The sequence below is a fragment of the Cyprinodon variegatus genome, unplaced genomic scaffold, assembly GCF_000732505.1.
Source record: "Cyprinodon variegatus isolate N-32 unplaced genomic scaffold, C_variegatus-1.0 Scaffold121, whole genome shotgun sequence".
Taxonomy (NCBI): domain Eukaryota; kingdom Metazoa; phylum Chordata; class Actinopteri; order Cyprinodontiformes; family Cyprinodontidae; genus Cyprinodon; species Cyprinodon variegatus.
This window is the reverse complement of record NW_015150574.1, coordinates 508,062-531,091: the sequence shown is the minus strand read 5'-3', so window position 1 is coordinate 531,091 and position 23,030 is coordinate 508,062. Positions and strand designations below refer to the sequence as shown.

The window sequence follows — 23,030 nt, the reverse complement described above, 5'->3', positions numbered from 1 at the left end:
ATATATATATATATATATATATATATATATATATACACACACATACATACACACATATATACATGAAATTCTTTTATGAATTATAACTGAATTGTGACTGAATTATTATGGTGATGAAGGTATAGACAAACCTAGAGTCAGACTGATAGATGAAGAGATAGGTGGACAAACAGATGGAAGGGTGAATAAATAGATTGCTGGACAACTGTAGAAAGGTATGGATTGATAACTAAGGATTTAGTTGAAGTCTGATGAAAAAAATTTAACTTCACTGAATCAAAGAAGTAAAGAGTCTAAACATAGTCTAAACTTGACTGAATATTCTAAACATTCAAATAAAATATGTTAATATCCTTTCAATAGTAATACAGGACAGATCTTTTGGTGTCAGAGGATTTATCAGGGTACATCTACTGTTTCAACCTGCAATCATTACAGGAGATCTATGCTGAGTGATTTCTTCTCTTGACTTGCTGTAAACATCCTGCTTCACCGGTAAACACCAGAAATTAAGGAAGAGAGATTATCTCAAGATTCAGGTGATTATTTTGTGAGTTTCATCTTTTTCAGGTTTATTATCTCAACTTCCTCTGCTCGGGTGAAACCAGGAAACTGTTCTACTAAAACTCCACTCTGCAGATCCGTGTGGAGCTTACATTAAGATTTTTACGATAACTTCTGAGGCTCCGTTTGTCTTCAAGGTTTATCTACCTTCAGCACTCTTCATCTTTACTACCCCGATACAAAGGCCAGCACTTTAAGGGGGGATTTAAAACACACCTCATAAAATACCTTTGTTGCTAGGTCATTATGTGATTTGCTTTTAATTACCACCATTTCTTGTTCTGGTTAAAGCCCTATTATAAATTCATGTTTATAATTTTAATGTTATGTTTTTTGCTAAGGTTGATATTTACAGCCTGTGCATGTAAAGCACTCTGTGGCATTGTTGGAAAACACAGCCACATTAATCACATTTAACAGTGTGATTTATATGCCGGATCCATTATGCATCAGTTACTTATGATGGTTGAATGTGAGTGGTAGAAGCATAATTCAGTCTGGAGTGCCATCTACCAACAAATTACTAATCAAGGTTTAAGGATGAGGGGAAAAAGGAAGAAATGTCATGAATAAATAACTATTAATGCATAAAGAGATGAAAATGGCTGAATGAATAATCGGACAACTGAACATTGATAAAGCTCAAATTCGTTCTTTATTATTGTTGTCCTTTGGATAAATTAACTACATTATGACTGTCTATTTTAATATCTAAACCAAAGTAGCTTCCCCTTCACTCCAATGCATTTAACTCAAATCCAAAGCAACCATCTGACATCCACTGTCAACTTGTGTCTTATTAATATCAGTGAAATTACAGCTGCTGTGTGAAGGCTTCAAAGTTTTAATTAGAGAACACTGGTGAACAAACAGCATCATCAAGACCAAGGAACACAAACCTTTAATAAGAACTAAAGTTGTAGAAATGTTTAAATCAGAGTTAAATATAAATACATAATAAAGTCTTTGAACATTATCCCTAACATTCCAGAGACTCTACAACTCTAAATATAGGGAAAACCTCGGGACTTCTGAAGGAACTGGTGATTGACTGATCAGAGAGGTGACCCTAAACCCAGTCAGAGCTGTAAAGAGATGGTTTAGATTGAAACATTCAGGTGTCAGAAAATTTCTCACCAAGATCACAATCAAAATATGTGGCAAGAGTAAAAAAACAAAAGGTTAGGAAGAGTATCAGCAATAAAACAGCAAAACATGATTGCCCAAAGGTGGTTAGCAACCAATTTTTTAGAAGTTAACTTGTAAAATATTTTTATGATGCTGCACCCTTTTCAATAATAGAATTTCAACATCCACATTAACAAAATAAAAGTCTCAGAAATACTGTAACGATTCCTGTACAAACTTATGACAACTATTTGGTCTTGTTTATATAACATGACAAATAACATGACAAATAACACATGAAACCTGGAATGTCAGTCAGTGACAAATGCAGTAATCACAGACTGTAATGTATATTGAAATATCAGAATATATCACCATTATTAAATAAAATTGTACTGTGATTGATAGTGACTGTGACTTTGCATCCACTTGCCCAATCCTGTTAAAACATCACACAGCTGACTGTAAGGCATCTAGTAATGAGAAAAACTCAAGATTAAAGAGGAAAAAAAAAATCTAAACGAAACTATGACTGTCTAATTTTTTTTTGCACGGCTGTATTGCACAGGTGGTGTCCTTTAATTTTTCCAAACTCAAATTCTCCTAACTATAGGTGGTAACCCAATCTTCCAGTATGTGAAAAGTTGTATCATGCATACAGTGCTTAATTTTAGATGGAAAAAAAAAAAGTAACACGTGTATTTAATCATTTTAATTGATGAGCAAAACGCTTTTGGTCACATAGTGCACCTGAACATATCCTAGAATCTATAGTGTATAAAATACTAAAGTTTGGACAGAGAGCTATATTTTTAATGATATTCAGGGAAAATGAGACATGCTGTTTCTCTAAAGGGGGTGGTTGACCCCCATAGAAGGACAATCATCAATGTAGTACTCTCTCAGTCACGCTTTCACTTCAAAAAGGCCAGAGAGGAGCTATTACTCACTGTGATGTACATGTCAGTCCCCTGGGTAAAATTTTCTGTTCAAAGAATAAAGATGGGATAAATTATACTTTATTGTGTCATAAAGAAAACTGTCAGGAAACTTGATCAAACTGAGATTAAGCTATCAGGCCGCAATACCCTCTAGGGTGTTTGCAGACGAAACCAGACAAAAAGTTTCACCTCTCTATGCTGAAGGAGATAAAAGTCTCATTGTGGACTTTAATTTTATTTTCACTGTGAGTTGTAGTCAAGCAACACCAGAAATAAGGACTTAGATGATGTTCACTGTTTTGCAATACATCAACAATTCAACAGTTTATTACATATTATCTAGTATACTAGAATATGTAGAACATCGATAAGCATCAGGTTAGAATACAATATAAGCTGAAGGTGATATTAGGATATAATGGTGCTGAGCTTGTTTTGTGCCACGGTGCATCATGACCAAAATCCACTCTGTTATAATGGGTCCAAAGAACTTACAAATTTAACACATACAAACATTACATATAATTGATGACATATACAATCACGTTATATACATGTCTGAGAAGGGATATGAGGACTATGAGTTATTTAATTATACCCCTTCTCTTTCCTATAGTCATTGAAAACAGTAGCCCTCCCCATTCCTACTTAACTTATGAGTCCATAATCCTATAAAAGTCCATTAAGTAAACAAATAAATTAGTTAAAATATAAACATACACATGTCTACACATATCTTCATTTACATCATTACTTCCAATAAGTCACACAACCAAATTCATTGCAAAAATATGTTTCCACAAATGTACGCCACCCCTCTAATGTATTTTTAAGAAAAGCAGTTTGAGCCTTTCCTAAACAGTCAGTTATTTCAGGCTCCTCTCCTGTGAAACCAACTACCAGTTTTAGTCTGTGAGACAGACACCCGTCTACTTTTAAGGGTAGGCTTAAAACATCCTTTTGATAAAGCTTGTAGTTAGAGTGGCTCAGATTAACCTGAGCTATCGCTATAGTTATGCTGCTATAGGCTTAGACTGCTGGAGGACACAGGGACCCCTTTTACATCATTCTATCTCTATTCTCCCACTCTGCAGAATCTTTTAGTTCAATCTCTAATGTTATTCTCTCTCTGCCTTTTCTGATAGTAGCTTCGCCTCATCTGTTCCTGGCTGTGACTGTTCCTACAAGCATGCTTAATGTGAGGGATTGCCTTCGAATTGAGGATCAATCAACTGGTTTTCCTTAGATGGAAAACTTTTAATGAATTTGACTGTATGATCTGGTGAACTGTAAAGTGCATTGAGATGACATGTGTTGTGAATTGGTGCTACATACATAAACTGAATTAAATAAAACCTTGGTTGTATGCTGTCTAATAGATGCTTATTTCTGTCTCTTTTCTTCAGTTTAAATAGAGAGCTGTCCTGTAGGGGGTACCATTGACTTCTTTCACATGCTGTTAACACACGCCTTCATTCTTCAAATCAGCCAAGTGGGAAAATTTTGCTGTTACAGTATAGTGGTAGTCACATTTGTTTGCTACTTTTTTTTTAAACCTGATTTCTCAATAAAAATCATTTTCAAAGCAGTCCTTGCTTACTTACCTATGATCAGTTAAGTGAGTCTATTAAAAAAGTATCAATTAACTTCAATTTTAAGACTGTATGAAGGAAGTTGTACTTTGTCTTTGCCCATAACTTCTTTCCAATCACAGAAAAATTATTTTACATAATTGCTCATATAATCACACTTGGTTCGATTTTATGCTTATTTTTGCAACAAAAGGGTCAGTCTGGTATTAGCTTTACATATTAGCTTTTGTCTTTTAGTTATTTCTAAACATCTTGTAACATAAATTATTAAATACTCTTATTTGTATATTTTCATATATTTCAGCTATATTTTCAAAAAATAGAATGAAAATAGCTTTTTCTTTTTATTAATATTTTTTTACTCTATGTGAATCCACTTCCAGATTGGCTCCATGGTGGTGTCCAGACCTCTGCCCCAAACAGTATCCTACCACTACCTGTCGCTCACAGTTGGTCACTTGACTCTTGGATATATCTGCTCATCTAGTGAGCATGGATGATCACTACTTTTCAAACTGCACTGTGGGAGATTTTGAGTCGATTGCTTTTTCATCCACTAAATATTTGGGCACTGCTATAAAATGGTGTAACCACTACTTAGTGTCTACCTATATAGGGACTAAGGCGGACGTTCAGACACAGCCAATGTGTTTCTTCTTGTTCTACCACAAAAATTAAGTACAAGACTAAATTTCTATACTGAACAAATATGTCAACTGACTTTTGGTTAAATAAAAGATATTTAAAGTAAACAGATATATTTATATAAAAAATTGTTGTTCCCGTTTAGTGTACTTTATCCATGTGTGGTCTCTTCTATTTCTAGAACTTATCTTTAAATCTGATTTATTATTTTATTGAAAGTGTGTCAAAATTTTTCATTTTCACATTTACTGCAAAATTATATTTTAGAAAAATGCAAAGGGAAACAGCATAGTCTAAAACAAATACTTTCAGTACACTGACTTTTATTGCCCTTTCTGCATAGACCTGCCTAAAGTATATTACAAAAGATGGCTCTAAAATGATTTAATGCATAGCCTGCCACTTGAAGAAGAAGAGAAAATAAGAGCTATATTCATTATTTACTCACTCTAGGACAAAGGTGGATGTAAATTACACAAGAGCTTCAGCAACTGTCTTCTAAAGTCTTGCAAATCTGCCAAATTCCCAAACCAACAGCGGTTGACTAAACCCAGAGCTTGTGACAACCAAGTGACAGATTATCTCCAATGGGGAAATAATTTGTTCTCATACTGTGCCACCCCCTCTGAACAATACATCTCATAGTCTAGAAAGGTAAAAAGTGTTCGTGTAATAGGCGGAAAAGTTGCAGTTTATTCATGAAATTGCGTGTGCAACTGATAAGAGGTGCAACATGGTTTAGCTATGCCCCATTTAAATGAACAACCTGTGTTTCCTACCGGCTGTTTGAAATAGGCAGTAAAAAAGATAGGTCATAAGTAATACAATTATAATAATGATGAACATTATTTAAGGTGAAACAAACAAAACAAACAAACAAAAAAAAAAAGATGAAGTAGAGGAGTTAAATATAAAATCTTAAACTCGAAACCTCTGCCCACTCCTTACATCACCTGCTTAACCCAATACATATTGGAAAAAAAAAAAAAAAAAAAACTGTAGAGCAATACTAATACAGCCCTTAACAGAATATTGAGGGAGAAAACAAAATCCCTCCAACCAAAGTTTAGGTTGAAGGGATTTTAATTTCAGGCGCCCCTCCTTATTCTACTTTGCATTTTTTTATAAACATGCTACAATATTTAAGTCACTGTGTTTTTCACTTTGGTTTAACTTGCATGACTATTTTTTTTTCTTTGCTTTCCCACGGCACAATCTGTGCCAGCCTGTGCATACATCTAATATTAATATAATTCTACTACTGATATTTTTGACAGTTAAGATAGGTTCACGTGTCCAGTCTCTGTCATTGTACCATTGCCTCATTTGTAACCACAATGACTACAGACATTTTTGAGTGCTAATTCTGCACCCAACTTTCAGACGTAGTAAAAACAAACACAAAAAGTAAAGCAAAACTCTATAGACTTTTTTTCTAGTAGTCTGCGAAAAGCTCAATTTATTTAATTTTTTTTGCTTAATATTTGGATAAGATAAATTAACTAATGTTCTGAAGTAAATGTTAGTTTAGTCGACTGATGGCGGGTCCCAAAGAGCTTACAATCAAAAGACAAATTTAGGCCCTGTATCAGGTGGAATTTGAAACTAAAACATGTCTGAAGAATTGTTGATCAAGTATGTTTTGCAATGAAGTTGCAAAATAAATAAAAATATATATTAATGTATAATTCATAGTGTGTAAAACCACAGAAATAGTCATGCTTAACAGAGAAAATGCAAAGCGTAGTCTGCCAGATGATCTCCCTGCAAGTGACAAAGTCAACTTCACAGTCACCAAAGTAACAAATAAATTAATGACAGACAATTATCTTCCATTTCCTCATACATTTTCCGTTTGTGTTTGTCTCTGACATTTTAGGAAACAGGCCTGTTTACCTTCTTGGCAGGAGTTAGAAGAAAAGATCGATTATCAATTTCATCTGTGTGTGTGTAGTGGAGATGAAGAATGTGTTTAGCCTTGCCTATCACACATTCAGGCTGCAGAGAGAAGCAGCATGGAGGCTGCAGTGGCATTTCAACAACTTCAAACCTACCATGCACACATGCTAAGCTGCAGATGGAATTATTTTCACTAAAGAAAATAACTAAATTCCCTTCTGATTTTGTTATTAAATAGTCGGTCATTATGTTCAATATGTCTTTAGGTAAAAAGTTGCCGTATCCTTTTTATGCTAAATATTGTCCTTGAACAATACATTTTCTGCATGCACAAAAGTGATCTGATATCAGTAAAACTCCTGGGAGGAAAGCAAAAAGAGGGATATTTTGAGAAATGTCAGGACATTCCTTTGAACCAAACAATCAAAAGACGTCCGTTTTATGCCTAATCCTCTGCGTATTTCAGCAGTTGCTGGCTTGATCTCGATTACGAGTGAAAAGTTTAAAACTCTGTCTGCCAGCCATTTGGGTTCCCTGCAGATCTTCAGGGCCACTACCAGTGCATTCTAATACCTTCCTGATCTGAGGGTAAATCACCTGAGAATTATCAGATCTTGAGGATTTCTGCATTTTTGTTTGGACTCAATTAGAGTAATATGTTACAGCTCTAAACACCGACGCCTTTTTGCTGTGGCCTTTTCTATGCCAAGGCAAATTGATTCTTACATATGCATCCAGGTGTGTCAAATGCACAGGGTGCAATTCATGAAAACACGGCAAACATCATTTTTGACATAAAACCTCTTGGATAAATCAATAAATAAATGTGTGTGGTTTTACACAGCAATCAAAGCTGTTTCTACAGCTATTGATACAAAGATCGGGAAACTTACAACTATGTAAAAAGCAGGTACAATAAAGGGTATTCCTATGCTATTCTAAAAAGCAGTGGTTTAAAGAGATGATATTGCTATTATTATTTGCTTAAAAATCTAATGTTTCAATATATTTAAACAAAACCCTAAAAGTCTTTGTGGGGAAAATAGTTTGAATACTGGAAACACCTGAGTGTCATCCTTTCTGCAGCATGCGTTGGCATTCATTTACAATAACAGTGTTCTATTTACACAATAGCATTTTTTGGCTCTTGGTATCAAGTTGTCTTTCATGTAGAAGAAACTATAATTTCATGAACTCATCCCTCTTCCTGCATTTAAACATTATGTCTCATGTTTAACATATCTCTACTCAATAAATATGAAAGAAATATATATGAGCACATATCATATTTACTTCATTCTGCATATGTAATTTGGGTTTACCAAGACAAATTCCTGTTATTTCCTTTTATGTGCTAAATTATATGTTGATTAGATAAAGGGCATATGCTTGGATCTATTAGTGCATGTATCTTCATGCATATAGAGCTGTGTGTCAGTACATTTTCTTGATTTATGTGTTTCAACAGAAAATCCTCAGCAGCCTTTATAATCTGATCTCATACAACAGAAACTAAATTCAAGTGCAAATGCATAAATATACTAGGGGATCCTTAATGTTTCTCTATACTAGGTTACTTGTACTTCTAATACAATTGACACAAATGTACTTATTTGTACAGTCATGTTTAGCATTTTTTTGTTTCTAAATAAATAATTTAAGAGATGCATCATTCCACTGTCTTATAATTCAGACCAAAGCTCATCTGTTTATGATGGTCTTGCAATCATATTGTTCTAAACCGTTTCAGAAATGTCTCATCAGGTCAGGGATTGGGTTTCCTAGGCTACGTTCACGCAGCAGGTCCTGATGCTCAATTTTGTTTTTGTTTTTCTGAAATATCATCCTCTTGGCATTTTCTTTTAATGCTATTGATTAAATGTGACCGCTATCATACTTCAGTCTCAGTGGTTCAAGACATCAAAGTGACCCACAGGAACGGAAGAAGAATGTATACATTACGAAGCAGCACACCGTTCACAGAAGTAATAATGAATGCGACTGTCACTGGGAATTTTCAATAATATTAAGCTGAAAAAAAAAGACCCAAAGTGGGTGCTGGTGTCTTTGTGTTGTTATTATAAACCTCTTGAGCTGTGGGAGCTGACAGTATAATGCCCACATCATTAACAAAGAAAGGAGGTAAGAAAAAACAGCTCAACTACTATTAACAAGCAATCAGTAACTGCTGCAGAGAAGTCTGTGTGGATGTGCAGTATGTGCCTTGGCCTTGATTTAAACATTGGACTAAATATGAAGTAAATGTTTGGACAGCAAATACGCTTAAAAAACAATAGTATATGTACCCAATTCAGTATCACCTATGGAACCGGCTCATATTAGATTTTTTTGAAAGGAAAATGTTCAGAATTTGCCGTTCAGAATACTGTGAAAACGTCTGATATGATTTTTGCAAAAAGATCACATTTTCCTGTAGCGGATGTTAGCCTTTGTTTAACCTCAAGGAACTATTTCAATTATGCTCCACCTATGTACCTTGGACACAAGGCTTTACCGTTACAGATTTTTCCCAAAATGTTAAATAGGCAATCGGCTTAGGTAGCACCCATTTAACCTCTTCTTAATTTTCAATCCTTCAAATGTCATCTTTAGCATTTAAAATATACTTTTCAATACCAAAATAATAGAAATGTTGCGAATCCATCCATTCATTTATCCATCCATTATCTACAATTGCTTGTCTATAAAAAGCCTATCCCTACCTTACATTGGGTAAGAGGCACGACACATGTTGAACAGAACATTAGTCTGTCACAGGGCACCACAAAAACATAGAGGACAAACAACAAGCAAAGTTAAAGGCAATTTAAAAAATCCATATAATCTAAAAAATTACTAATTTTTAGATTTTTTTAAATGTTCAAAGTGGAAGAATATAAACAAATTTTGAAGAGATTTAAAAAACAAAGGAAAAAAATTATAGCAAAAGTGGCGTTCCGAAGACATTACTCTACTAAGTTTAAAAAGAATGATATGGGTAAGATCATTTTACCACATAGAATGAGAATGATTCAAAAACATGATAAATCAAATCTTAAATCAAATAAATAAGCTGGCCTAAAAACCCTAAAGCAAATTTCAAGGTATTTCTGTATGTATCATGTCTTAACTTCTTTGTTAATTGGGAATAAAAATAAAGAAAAATAGTGGAAGCAAATTAGCCACAAAACTACAAAATACCACTTTAATAATCCAGCAATATATAATGTCTTATTCAGGAACTTACCAGGTTTAATTTGAGCTCCATGTTAAGGACCCCACCGCTGTCTAAAACAGGCATCAGGTTGATGGCAAACACAGCAGCCCGGTCTGGTGGAATGGAGATGTTTGGACCAAAGAAGACGTAGAAGTGCACAGAGAAGGTATCCAGTTCGTTACGCAGGGTTGGGCGAATGGGCCAGCATTTGTTGGTGTCTGCTGTCGGGGGAAGGTAAATGATGCTGTCCTCCGAGGTGTGCAGGTGACTTGCATTGTGAGAGAGGGAGGGCAGTGAGGCCATGAGCAGGGTGTCAGACAGGGAGAACCCCATTGCTGTTCCAAAAGACTGAGGCATGTTCATGGAGGAACTGGACTGTGCTCGCTCCTTTGATGAACTCGGTTTAGAGCAATCTGATCAGGAGAAGATACAAGTTTCAAAAAGATTACAAACTAAGCATATTATATTATAAACTAAGTCTCATTAAAACCCCAAAATTCAGAATATGTGAAGTATAATCATTGAAGTCTAAGACATTTTTAATAAAAGTTTTTTTACAATTGTAATTTCAAGTGTTTTGTTCTTTTGATATTTAATTGTTTTTAATCTATTTGGTCTAAAACCTCGAGGACCCCACAGACAACTTTCATCTTTCATCTAACAAATAAAAAACAGTATAGTACAAATGTAGACCTGCAAAAATGTAGCTTACATCTAAACTAACAGGCCTAACCAAGAGAGCATTGATGAGACAAGCAGGTGAGGATCTAAAGTAGCGCTGCAGAGATACACAGCAGGAGAATTTGTTAATAACAAACCTAGGGAAAGCTAGCCTTTAAAGACAGAGGCAGGAAGGAATCATTTGTTGGATAAAAGCTGAAAGATAATACATTCAGTTAAAATTGCAAACAAGAACACGAGACAAACACTGAACTTACTGTCCTAAGTGAAAAAAAATAAAAATGCACATTGCCATGAATATCATTGTGGCATATCAGCAATGTTTATCAAGGTATTTATATTTATTTGAGTATGTACAAAGAAAACTGTGCTACAGTACACCCAATTAAACCATTGTCCTGCCAAAAGGTAATCTCCCAGCTCCTATCCCTGGTCATGTTTAATCTTTAATACAAAGAAACATTTCTAAAATAGACATAAAATACAGAACCTCAATCAAGGTTTAAACCTGTAAAACTATTCTTACAAAGAAATTAATCAACAAACAGTAAAATAGGCTTTCTGTTAAAAAAAGGTGCTGAGTAAGTTGTTATGGTTTTAGTTCTTACTTTTTAATAAAATTTCACATGAGACTTAAAGGTTCTAAGGCAAATTAATCCTTTGAAAATTGGTCGTAAAGGATTGGAAATATGTGGTCTTTTATTTGAGACAGATGATTTCCAAAATAATGTTTTGCATCTTATTTAATAGTCTCTACTTACACTTCTCTGTGGGATAAATCCTGCTCCGTGTGGGGGCTTTGATATTACTTGACAAATCACCTCTGAGGTAAGATTATAAGCCGGAAAGTAATTTTTTTTAAAAGACAAATGTGAAAAAAAATAATCTAAGCTTAAAAGATCATACTTTTTCAGGACTCTAACAATGATGCCACTTCTCTGTCTTTTCATTAAAATTTTCTGTGCTCATTTGTACAAGGACATTACAGACCTAAAGGATTTACACAATAAGAAAAGTGTGACAAAATAAAGTGTGCAATATAATCAGCAGGATGTAAAGGCAAGTTGCTGGAACGTTTTTCTTCGGCATGGACAGGGTTGATGGTCAGAGTGGAAAGGAAAATGGATTGAGCCAATTACAACAAATCCTTTTAGTATCTGAGGCAAAGCTTTAAAAAGTGATGTCACTTTACTCTGGTATGGCAGGGTATGAGCTTTATAGCTAAAAGGAATTTGGTGGGGTCAAAAAATAAATAAATAAACAGGCTGTAGGAAAAGCTGTGATAGTAAAGAAATTGATATATGGATAGATTAATATTGCATTAGAAATAGTTCCATACAATTTTTTTACACTACTTGATTTATCTGATAACAATAAAATACAGTAAAGTATACAGTATATGGTTTTAATGTGAAACAAAAACAAAAAAAATACAAATACATTCTAAGTAACTCTTATATAAGTGCAACATTTAGACATCATTTTACTGGCTAACGTCAAACCCTTTACAGTACTACATTTTATCTAATAAAGCAATTAATTGAATGACAATTTAAAACAGAGAAAAAAAGCTGAAAAATGACTCATTCTGTGAAGAAACCAAATCCTTTAAAATGTTTAAAATGATTGCCTTCAGCTGTCTTCCAGAGCAGCAGACTGCTCCTTAATGAGACATAGATTCACTGTAATTGCAAACAGTGTGCTCCCTTTAAACATAAAGCAACTCACTACAAAATGGTCATTGATGACAACTGGCAGAGAGGCATCAAATACCAGCAGTCCTCGAGGGAAAGGCATTTGTCAAAGGATTTTCTAGCTCAGCCTTGTTTGCATGCTTTTGTCTGATAAGGAGCGTGAAGATTCTGACGTGTGTTAGAAAAGCAGCACACCTAAAAATACCAAACAACCTATGCTCTACAAAATAGTAAACAGCAATATGCAGAATATAACAAATGAATATGTTAGTGTGCTGCATGTGTGGGTGGCTAGACAAAGAAGGATTGCAACCATATGTTTTATGATATCAATAATTGAAAAGAATGTCTTTATTGTGCTTTCACAGATAGCATAACACATGATCCCTGTTCCGCGTCCAATCACCCAGGGCGAGACACCTGCAGTGAAAAAGCTCCACACAACAATAATGAATAATAAATCATAACCTAGTTTTTCTGCACTGTCTAACCAGCAACTTTTACTCTTAAACTGGGAAGTATTCAAATAAGGCTGCATATTTCTCTTTCGGATGCACTTAACAACAAAAATTCATGTTATCAAGCAAAGCGCGAGGAAGTAAGGACTCCAGATGGTCTCCCTCTGAACCTGAGGTGTTCTTCAATTCAAATCCGCAAAAGGTCAAGTAAGATCTGGCTGCCAGGCAGGAGGAGAGACAGAGTGTGAATAATTAGTGTCTGTGTTACCATGGTCACAAAGTGCATGGTAAGTCGTGGAACAGAGGGAGAGAATCGCTACATACTGTAGGAGTGGACTTCCCACAGATTTGTAAGCCATCCCTTGTAGATGATGCATATGAAATATCCTGAACTCCATCACAGCATGTAGTAGCCAGCCGTGGATTCATCATCCTTTTCCCAGTCGTTGCTACGTCACCCAAAGCGCTGTTCTTAAACAAGGCTCTTTGTTGTCTAAAGGAATCTGTCCTTTAGTTTTCCAACTAAAACATGTCTAAAATCAGCCTATAACCTTCAAAAACCTTATAAAAACCTGTTTTTCTGTGACTGTTCTATCATACATCCTTGTGTAATCATTAATGAGCACTAATTGATGTTTTTATTGCTTCTAATATCATTGATTATAATGATGTAGAGACAACCGGAGTCTTTCAGAATTCATTACTCAGGTAAATATCAGAAATTTGTCACTACATTTTGATGAGAGCATTAAAAAATATGTTATTTCTTTTTATTTTTTATGCTGGTGTTTCTGCTTCCTGGATGGGGGCTGCACTGATGGTTGCTTCCAAAGAAAACATACATTTCTCAAAATTATTATATCTAAATTTCTTATGTTGTTTCTTAAATTTTAACTAAGTTGTTTAAAACTTACAGGGACTACATTAAAAAGCCATTCAACACTAAAGAAGAGCTTTCTCTAAAAACATGCTGCTTTGATAGCAGCACAGATGATTTAACATTAATGGTAGCTTTATATATGTGCCCATTCAATGAGCACTTCAGCCCACTTCTGCTTTGACACACTTTCATGCTTGGTCAAGATCATTTTGCATCCATTTTTTATCACTTTGAGAAACACTTTACAACCAATGTGTAATATACAGATGGCTGGTCTACAGATACAGTGGAGCATTACTTGTATTCGCTCAGTAGTATTATGCACCAGTTCCGATTGTGAATCCCAGCAGGAAGACATCTCACAATACTCCCGTGCTTAATAACAATAAGCTTTCTCACCCTTGAGAATAAAATCTAAATGGAGAAAAATGCTACGCCTTCATGAGAACTTTAAAATTTACATTAATGTATATTATTTTTAAAAATTACAAAACACAGTTTAAGACCTTTTTTTATTTACTAGGAAAATTAATTTCTGATTTGAAATTTGAGTCTACATTTTTTTTTTTTTTTTTTTTTTTTATGTACCTTTTCTTTCCAGGAAAAAAACTTCATCAATGAGGAAAACTATGCTGTGGGTCCTTCGGTAAGAGGAGGTATCTTAGAATGTAACAGAAAATAAATAAATTGCAACATTATCCTTATTTTGCCACAATACCATTAACTTGCATTTGATTTTTTTTATCCATAAAAAACAAGGTGCATATCAGTTAGAATAAGCTGCTGTTATTTGTTTTCATTTTTTTCTTACAAACTGTGAATCACCGTTTAGGGCAGATTAACTTAAAACTTCTGTTGCATTTTGTGGAGGAAAAGTATTTTAGGAGCAAAACAGGGTTTATCATATGTAAATAAATCCCTAAGTGACTGATTGGTGCCCTTCCACTTTAGCTTATCATATAACAAAGATTTTTAATTTTTTTCTATCCTCATAAACCTCTTTATGACTGCAGCCCAAATAAATGCACTTAAGGACAATCAGCCAATTGGGGGACAGTTGCAGGTGTAAAAATATGGATGACTGCCAAATATGGGTACTAAATATGAGCAGAGGTGAATGGCAACGGGTTACGGTTACTTTTGTGAGCTAAAAAAAAAAAAATCTGAAATTTTACTGCACCTTTTAGGTAGTTTTACATTAGGAATATTTTAAAGTATTGCTACTCCTATTTGGGAACAACCTTTTGCTGGTGAGCTCATTGTGTACGTATAACAACTTTTTTAGTGGATCATACACAGAAAGTAAGTAAGGTTTCTTTATGTAACACTTTTCTCAGACAAGCATCACAAAGTTCTGTACAATATGATGCATAGAATACAAAACAGCACCATATAAAATACATATAGGGCAAAATAAATAAAATAATAGCATGAGGCATAAAATACAAAACAGCACCATATAAAATACATGTAGACAAAATAAATAAAATCTTAGCAGCCACATCCACACAGTTACTGATAATCGAAGATTTCTAGTATGTTAAAAAGCTTTTTTGGTTTAATAATATTTACTATCTGCAGAGCCTCTTTTGCCATTTAGAGGGCATGTCAATATAGTAAATCTCCTCTGGCAGCAATTTTGCACAGTTGAACATTTTTTTATTCCTGTAGATGTAGGTTTGAGAATCTTTATGTTTAAATTTATAATTTTACATTACTTGATAAAAGAATGTTTTACACAATTTTCCTTTTCTTGTTTTCTTTATTCTAAATATAAATCCAATAAGATTCATAAGTTGCTGTATCACCTCTTTAGGAAATCAGCATGCTTTAAGACAAAAAGCTCTGGTAGTTAGATAACAATGTTTAGTTGCTCAACCAAACATGTATATTTTAAAGAATTTTCTGCAAGGAATTCATAAAGTAATTCTTATTCTTATATAGTTCCCATATTCCCATTTTTCTTAATATACATCATAGTCACTGTAAAAAGGCCACATTGTGTTCATTGTAAAATACTAACTGACATACTGTAGCTCCAAAGGAAATCATAAAACAATTACAGGCTCTACAATAAGAGGGGAAAAAAACATAGCTTATTCACATCTATTCATACTGATTATGCTCACCTGTCACTTGCACGCCGATGCGAAAGTAGACGTCGGAGTTACTCAGATACCTCTCAACAAGGATGTAGTACCATTGCTCCCAGGCAGGTACGAGGGTGACTAATTCACACGGGTTCCATTCCCTGCAGTCAAGGGCACTCGAGTTGTGCACCGGCGGCGCCTGCGCTCTCATCTTCAGCACCACAGGACAAGTGTCGCTGCTTTTGTTTTTGGTGCTGCAGTTCACCAGCTGAACCTTCACCTTCGATACATAATTAGGAATGAAAACCCTGCACAGATACAAACAGAGATACAGTTTTTATGTGTTATATCAAACTCTGACTTATAGTACAGAACCTGTATGTTCTGTCTGGAGAAAAAAAAAATAGAATAAATTAGAGTCTGTTAGATAGAAAAAGATGCATACAATTGTTTAGATGAAAAGAATGATCATATTTATGCAAGCTGGTACTCATCATATGTCTTGTCTTTCTGATGTTACTTCACCTCTCAAAACAAAAAAGCTGCAGCTGTTATTAATATGAAAGGGACATGGCTCAACAAATGAATTCATCAATGTTATTAAAGGTGGTTCAAAGCTTCAGACTGTACCTGTAATTAATTTTAGATCTTAATTTTGATTCTCACTCTAAATCTTGAGAACAATGCAATCAACAAAGAGGGATTAATGTGAAAAATTAATGAACTCTTATGTGATCTTTAAATGCAATGGGATTAAAAATGAAATGAGGTAAACAACCTTTTAAAAACTGTGATAAGCCAGCACAAAAAGCAGTTTTATTAATGCTTTAAACCCCAAAAAAACATACTTATTTAATTTGTTTTTAAGTACATGGTTTGCACTTATTAGAAAAATGAAGAGTTCTGTCTTCAATTCTCTGTTAAAAATGTACTTCTGAGCTAACTCAGATAAGCAGAGTCTGTGCAATTGTCTCCTTTAGTTATTTCATAGCTGTAGTAAATCCTATATATTGTCATCTACTGTTTAAGGAGGGGTTCCAATGAGTAAAGCATGATGATAATTATAAAATTCAATCCATTTGCAATGCACTAGTATATTCTTGCAAGATCCATTTCATTCTCTGTCCTGAGCCAGGAACTTGAATTGGTTTTCAATGACAAAGCACCAGTAAATTACATCAGCAAATCAATCAAAACAAGAAGATGCCGCTGGTTTCAGCAGCCTTGAAACACCAATTTAGTGCTGATAAAGAGGGATGGTGGCTTCTTTTATAATCTCGGGGAAGCACAAAAAAATCTAAGACCATAGCAGATGTTTTGGTTAGTTACATAGTCGGATTTCCAGAAGTCTGATTTTACACAATACTAAGGAGAAAAGATTTAAACATTTAAGAGTATCTGATTGCACAATACTAAAAATATCCTCATTTTTTAGGAGCTTTGACTGTGGTATAAAAAGGAAGCATCCATTAATCTCTTTTATTCATCTATTGAAAATATCATGCACTGGAAAATAAAACCCTTTGTATCTAAAAAAAAAAATAGGGACTTCTTTCAAATTCCCTGTGACCTTGATAGAACTTTTAATAGATCAGGATTGTTTTTCTGCCACAGAAATAAAAGGATTCTCTTAATGGTCAAATAAAAAAATAGGGAACTGTTTTGGCAGATTTTTAATCTCGTGTGATTAAAAAGCAAATGACCAAACAGCTAAAATGAGTTTTAAAATGTGTATCATTGATAAATATAAAATGTAGGTCATTGATAAAAACCCAGCCTTGTATCGTTAAAGAGGATAAAAAACTTTGCGTGATACAGTGTTTGAAAATAACTCTAGTGCAGAAAAGGCAGCTGGACACTCTTTGGAATTGTGACTTAAGAAACACTTACTTGTAAAGTGCTGATCTGTTATGGATTGGAATCATCTGATCAATAAAGTACCCAGGATAAAGTACGGAAATTCCAATCAGCTTCTGGACAATGAGTTGAGGCTGGAACAGATATTGGCATTCCTCAGACAGACCCTGAAACGACATCCCACCGACAGTTTTAGTCAGTATTTCAGTGGTTTTCTCATTAATATTCCTCTAAACCTGGTAAAGAGAAGATTAGGTATCATTCAGAGAGGCCAAAAATTCTCTAATGGACTGTGTGCATTAAGCTTGTCAGCCTCCTGGATTAATATGACTCTGTCCTCCTCCTCTCTGCTGCACAGCGAAGCATGCACACCCACTATTTCATTTGTGTTGCTCTGAACCATTAATGCTATGAGATGAGCCAAGCACGGAGAATGACTTAAAAGCCAGGAGACCGTGCGTTGTTTTCACACACAATCTGCTCAGAAATGCTTTTGGAAAAAGAATACCAGAATTCAAAAGGACAGGTGTGAATGGAAAATGAGGTCCTACATTCCTGTCATCTGATCACTACCCCTCTTGAGCATATAAGCAACAATTACTGACCGTGTCATTACTCCAAGAGCTACCAGGGTGACCTCTTGATTTATTACAGCCCGTCTTCTCAACCAGCAGCAAATGTCTTCTACAGTAAGCTGGGTTTTAATTAAGAATCATTCATTATGGATTTTTAAAGCCTGCTTCTTTTGGATGGTTTTAGGTTTAACAGTTTTAAATTTGACAATCTACACCCGAACAGATATAGGCAGAGTTGTTTATTCTGTGCAGATTTTTTTTTCTTTTTTTGCTTTCTTAAATCCATTAGAGCCCTGAAGAACGAGAACTCCCCAATGAAATCCTGCCTAATTGCATTATTCTAACGCCTTCATTCAGACATGCTCACGGCGGCTTTGCGTTTTCAGGGTCAACTCTAGGGTATACAGTGAGTTTCCAAGCTGTTTATCAGCCTCACCTGAGCAATCTCATGCAACAGTGCTGAAATGAATGCAACCTTAAACATCTTTGTTAAACTTACTGCTTACATAAATTCTACTGTTTGTAATAGACTACTGCTTCTTGGCTTCTGATGGGACTTTACAGCCGGGAAGCCCGAAATAAAAAGACCTTTTTAATTCATCAGTGTGTGAACATCTTAACAGTGAGCAGCTGTTTAAATAGATTTCTTCCATTTTGTGGAAATAACATTTACACCTTATTACACAACATAAATACCTCTAAAACGGTCTATGCACAAAGTATGAATGGGGCATTACATTTTAGGGTTTTACAAACTTGTTCATCCACTGAACACAGGCAGCTTTGCTATTATAGGTTTTGTTAAAGAGCCTCATGCTTTCATAAATTTGACATCCATTCCTGCATTTGGGCAGATGTGAATAATCCAGGCCCAGAAAGTAAAAAGCTGGTACAGAGATTAGTTCCAACAATTTGCATTTTCAGCTCCACAAAACATACTGGTGGGGAACAGGATGAAGGGAAACTAGGCAAGGTTTTTACATTCTGCACCTGGTCTACGACGTCTCAGCAGTTTTGATATTAAAAACTCAAAGGCCAACGTCACACAATAGGTGATGATGGAGCAGAGAGAACTGCAATCGAAATTCAGAACTTCCTGCTCTTTTCAAGGATTGGACTTTTTGGCTTGGGTCTCTTGGAGAGTTTGTTGTTATAGCTTTAATACGTAAAAGCCTTCCATTTCAGTCTACCTTATCTATCATAAAATGGTTATCTTGGTAAGTAATTTATTGTCTAACCATATCATACGAGCAACATATTTTGTGCATTAAAAAATAAAAAAGCATACTAAACTATCTCTCATGTTGGTTTAAACTACCTCTCATGGTTTTGCAGTAATTCTTTCGTCACTCTGTCTACCTGGTTTGTACCTCTATGCCATCTGTCATTGGGGCATATGCATTTATGTTATTGTAAGCGATTAGTCTATTGTTGCACCCTTCAAAATAAAGTTTTGCCCCCTGCTTTGAAGTGAGAAACCGATCATTCTTGGAGTTTGCTTGCTGGCAAACAACATACCAACTACTCTAAGTTTTATCTTATGTTTTCTTCTATGTACTAAAATCTTTCCTCAATCACTTTCTCTTACAGCTCACTTTGAAGGGTTTAATGGAAACATAGTCAGTGCTTTTCAAAAGGTTCTCTCTGAAAAAGAATCAGTAAATCACAGATTTTCTCACTAAAATCTCTCATATATGAATCACTTATGTGGACAAAAAAAAAATATATATATTATTTTTCAGAACATCTATCAGTTTTTAAATGGATTAATATTGACAGTCACTAGAAAATACTAAGATAATACACTAAAATGCAGCAAGTGTAAAAGTTAAATTGATAAAAGCAGCCTAGGTTAACTGATACTTTTCTTTGTTCCTGGAGCAGCTATCTCAATACTGCTACACTGAAAGTCACAATACTGATACATTAAAGGAAAAGACAAAGACTTCAGATTTTTTGTAGTTTTTTGCTTTTTGAAACTTGTGTTAAGAGAAAATAGACAGTAAAAGATAGATAATAGACTAAATAGGTAATAATGATTTAAAACATCTTAATTTTCTATTCCATTAGTTTCTTAATTTTACATTGAATAATTTTTCAAAAAGTATAGAGCAGTAATAGTGATAGTAGAGGAACTTTAACATATAATGATATAATATTCTCTTCTTTTTTTCTATTTTGTGAAGACAAACTAGTGTTTCTCACAATATTTTAATTATAATTTCAGATCAAAGAGGTTGGAAGATATTATTGATAAGTTATCGAAAATGTGACTTTAAAAATAGTATATTCACAAAATAAGTTTTCTACATAAATATGAAAGTTTGTCAAGTCATTTTAACATCATCTTAAAAAAATGTTGCAAAGCGGAGCTGCAAATGTCATTTCTAATTGCAAGTAAAAGATAGGGGTGTGGGAAAAAATCGCTTCGATGATATATTGTGATTTTCAGCTGCCTGATATAATATCGATTTTTCAGTTCCTAGTATCAATTTTAAAAACAAAACATTTTACCTAAAACAATGAGGGAAAAATAGGCTACCTCTGCACCGCCACTGTGGTAGATAGCACCACGGAGTCCTTTTGCTGTGAGGCACAGCACAATGTCTGTAGTTGAGGCAGTCACAGTGGAAGACGTGGACTGACTCAAACCCCAAACACCATGTTCACCAAAATAACTAAATGATCAATATCTTCTGATAAACATATACAGCACATGCTTTTTTATCTATACATGTAATTTTGATAGTTGAAAATATCAGAATATATACTGATATGCAATATTGTGATAATATTGTATCGTCACCCAAGAATTGGGACATGTATCGTATCGCAACACCCATGCCAATACTCACCCCTAGTAATAGCGTCTTTAAGTTGAGGAAATAGCAGCTAAAGCTCTACTTATTCTGTCCTTAAAAGGCATTTTACGTCCTCCCAATACTGCTTGCATTTCTTGAATTTTACTTTCCATATCAAAGCAAACTGTTTCATTCCTGCATAAAGCAGAATGTCCATTTTTCCATGTTTACGGGGTAAACACAAAAACTTTCCCCATTTATAGCCTTTGTGGCTCTCATCCCCTATTTCCCCCCAAAGAAAACCAATTCTTTTTTATATTTGATGTTGATGGCAACTTGAGATGATATTTTTGATTGTTGTGTACTCTAGGTGCTCTTTTGCCAGCCGGGGAAAACCACAGAGGAAGTACAATGGAACACCGTGCTGGTCACAAATAAATTGCCTGAAATGGAAATCAGCAGGCGTTTATGCAGCCAAATATGAGAACATGATGAGATGAAGTAAAACTCTCTGATTCTGTTCTGCTTCTTTTGGTTGTGTACAACCTCCTGGAAAACTAATCTTGGCACCTACTGACATTTTTTTTCTCTGTTTGAGCTATAAAAATGAGTTAAGCAGGCATGAAAAAAATAGAAGTTGATCTCATTAAAATTATGTTACCAGTCACCACTGATGAGTAATGAGCAACATCAGAGTGACTCAAGCAGTTAATTTGCTCCTTTAAAAACCAAATGCTAGATGGGAGATTTCCACATTTCAGCCATTTTCAGCCATTTGCAGCAATTGCAGTATTGGCCTGCCAGGTCAATATCAAGGCAGATTTATTCACAGCATGTGTTTGTAAGTGGAGCTCTGGGAAGACAGTTAGCTTTGATAAATGCCCGGGCTCACCTTGACTGAGATCTTGCCCTCATCTTTGGGTAAATGTGCGGCTAAGAACCAGTCTCCAGGGAGAGGGCTAGTCACGTTGAACGCTCCAGTTGTTCGGTTTGGAAGAGTCCAGGTCAAGGTCACAGCGAAGGACCCCGGGACGACTGTATCTTGAGGGAAGCGGGTGTAAAGGGGATTGATCACCGGAGGTGCCCCTGACCTGAAATATCTATTAATAGCAAAGCCGCATTTTAAAACTAAGCAACATTTTCATAAACAACACAGAAAACAGCCTTAAGTGAAAAAGAGATGAATAGTGTGGCAAAAAAGTATTTGCCCCCTAAAAGATTTATGTTTTTGTGCTTCGTGCTCAATTTTCAAATGAACTCATTTTTAAGGTGAAAAAGCTATCCAAAGCAACCAGACTATGTAAAAAGTAATTGCCCCTAATCTTCTTAACTAGTTTAGCAACTTGTGGCAGAAATAAATCCCATGAAGGATTTCCAATGGCAGGTAATGAGCCTGTAGATGAGAGATTTTTTTCCCCATTTTTCTTTGTTTTTCTGGCTGATGAACAACCTGTTTAAAATCATGCCATGTATTTTAACTCAACTCTTTCGCTTTAGCTGCGTAATGATTAAGGTGGAATCACTTACTGATGTCCTTTAAGCAATGCTGTGCTCCAATAAGTGAGCTGGAGCTTAAGGCTACAAACAGAGGGTTGGATATTCTGCAATAGAAGTTGCAGGTTACATCAATTACAATTAGTGGCTCAGGTCTTAAATCACTTAATCACAAAATCACCAGACCAATATTAACCAGGTTTGAGTGTTGATATCATGTTTTAGTTAAGACGTAATGTAACCACAACCACGCCTTCCAAGACACAGGTTAATTTTAAGGACTTCTTAATCATATATTGCCATCACAAATCAGGGATCAGTGTATCTATTACATCTAAAACTGAAAGAGAACAATATGGTTGATTACCAGTCATTAATGACTTAACAAGGGAGGCAATTACATTTTTACACTTGCTAGGTGGGCTTAGATTGCCTTTTGATACGAATTAAAAAAGACCAAGATGATCTACAGTATTTCAGCGTGGCAGTACAGGGAGCAAATACTGTTTTCATG

General features: G+C 34.9%; 1 protein-coding gene across 1 annotated transcript in view; it reads right to left on the bottom strand.

The window, feature by feature from the left end:
* Window positions 1-23,030, bottom strand: part of tmem8b (transmembrane protein 8B) — a 67,373-nt gene that overhangs the window by 36,766 nt on the left and 7,577 nt on the right. The window contains exons 3-6 of the mRNA XM_015375587.1: window positions 21,915-22,122; window positions 17,680-17,813; window positions 15,829-16,097; window positions 10,017-10,399 (exon numbers count right to left, since the gene is read on the bottom strand). Coding sequence (XP_015231073.1) covers window positions 10,017-10,399; window positions 15,829-16,097; window positions 17,680-17,813; window positions 21,915-22,122 — 994 coding nt within the window. The remainder of the gene's footprint in view (window positions 1-10,016; window positions 10,400-15,828; window positions 16,098-17,679; window positions 17,814-21,914; window positions 22,123-23,030) is intronic.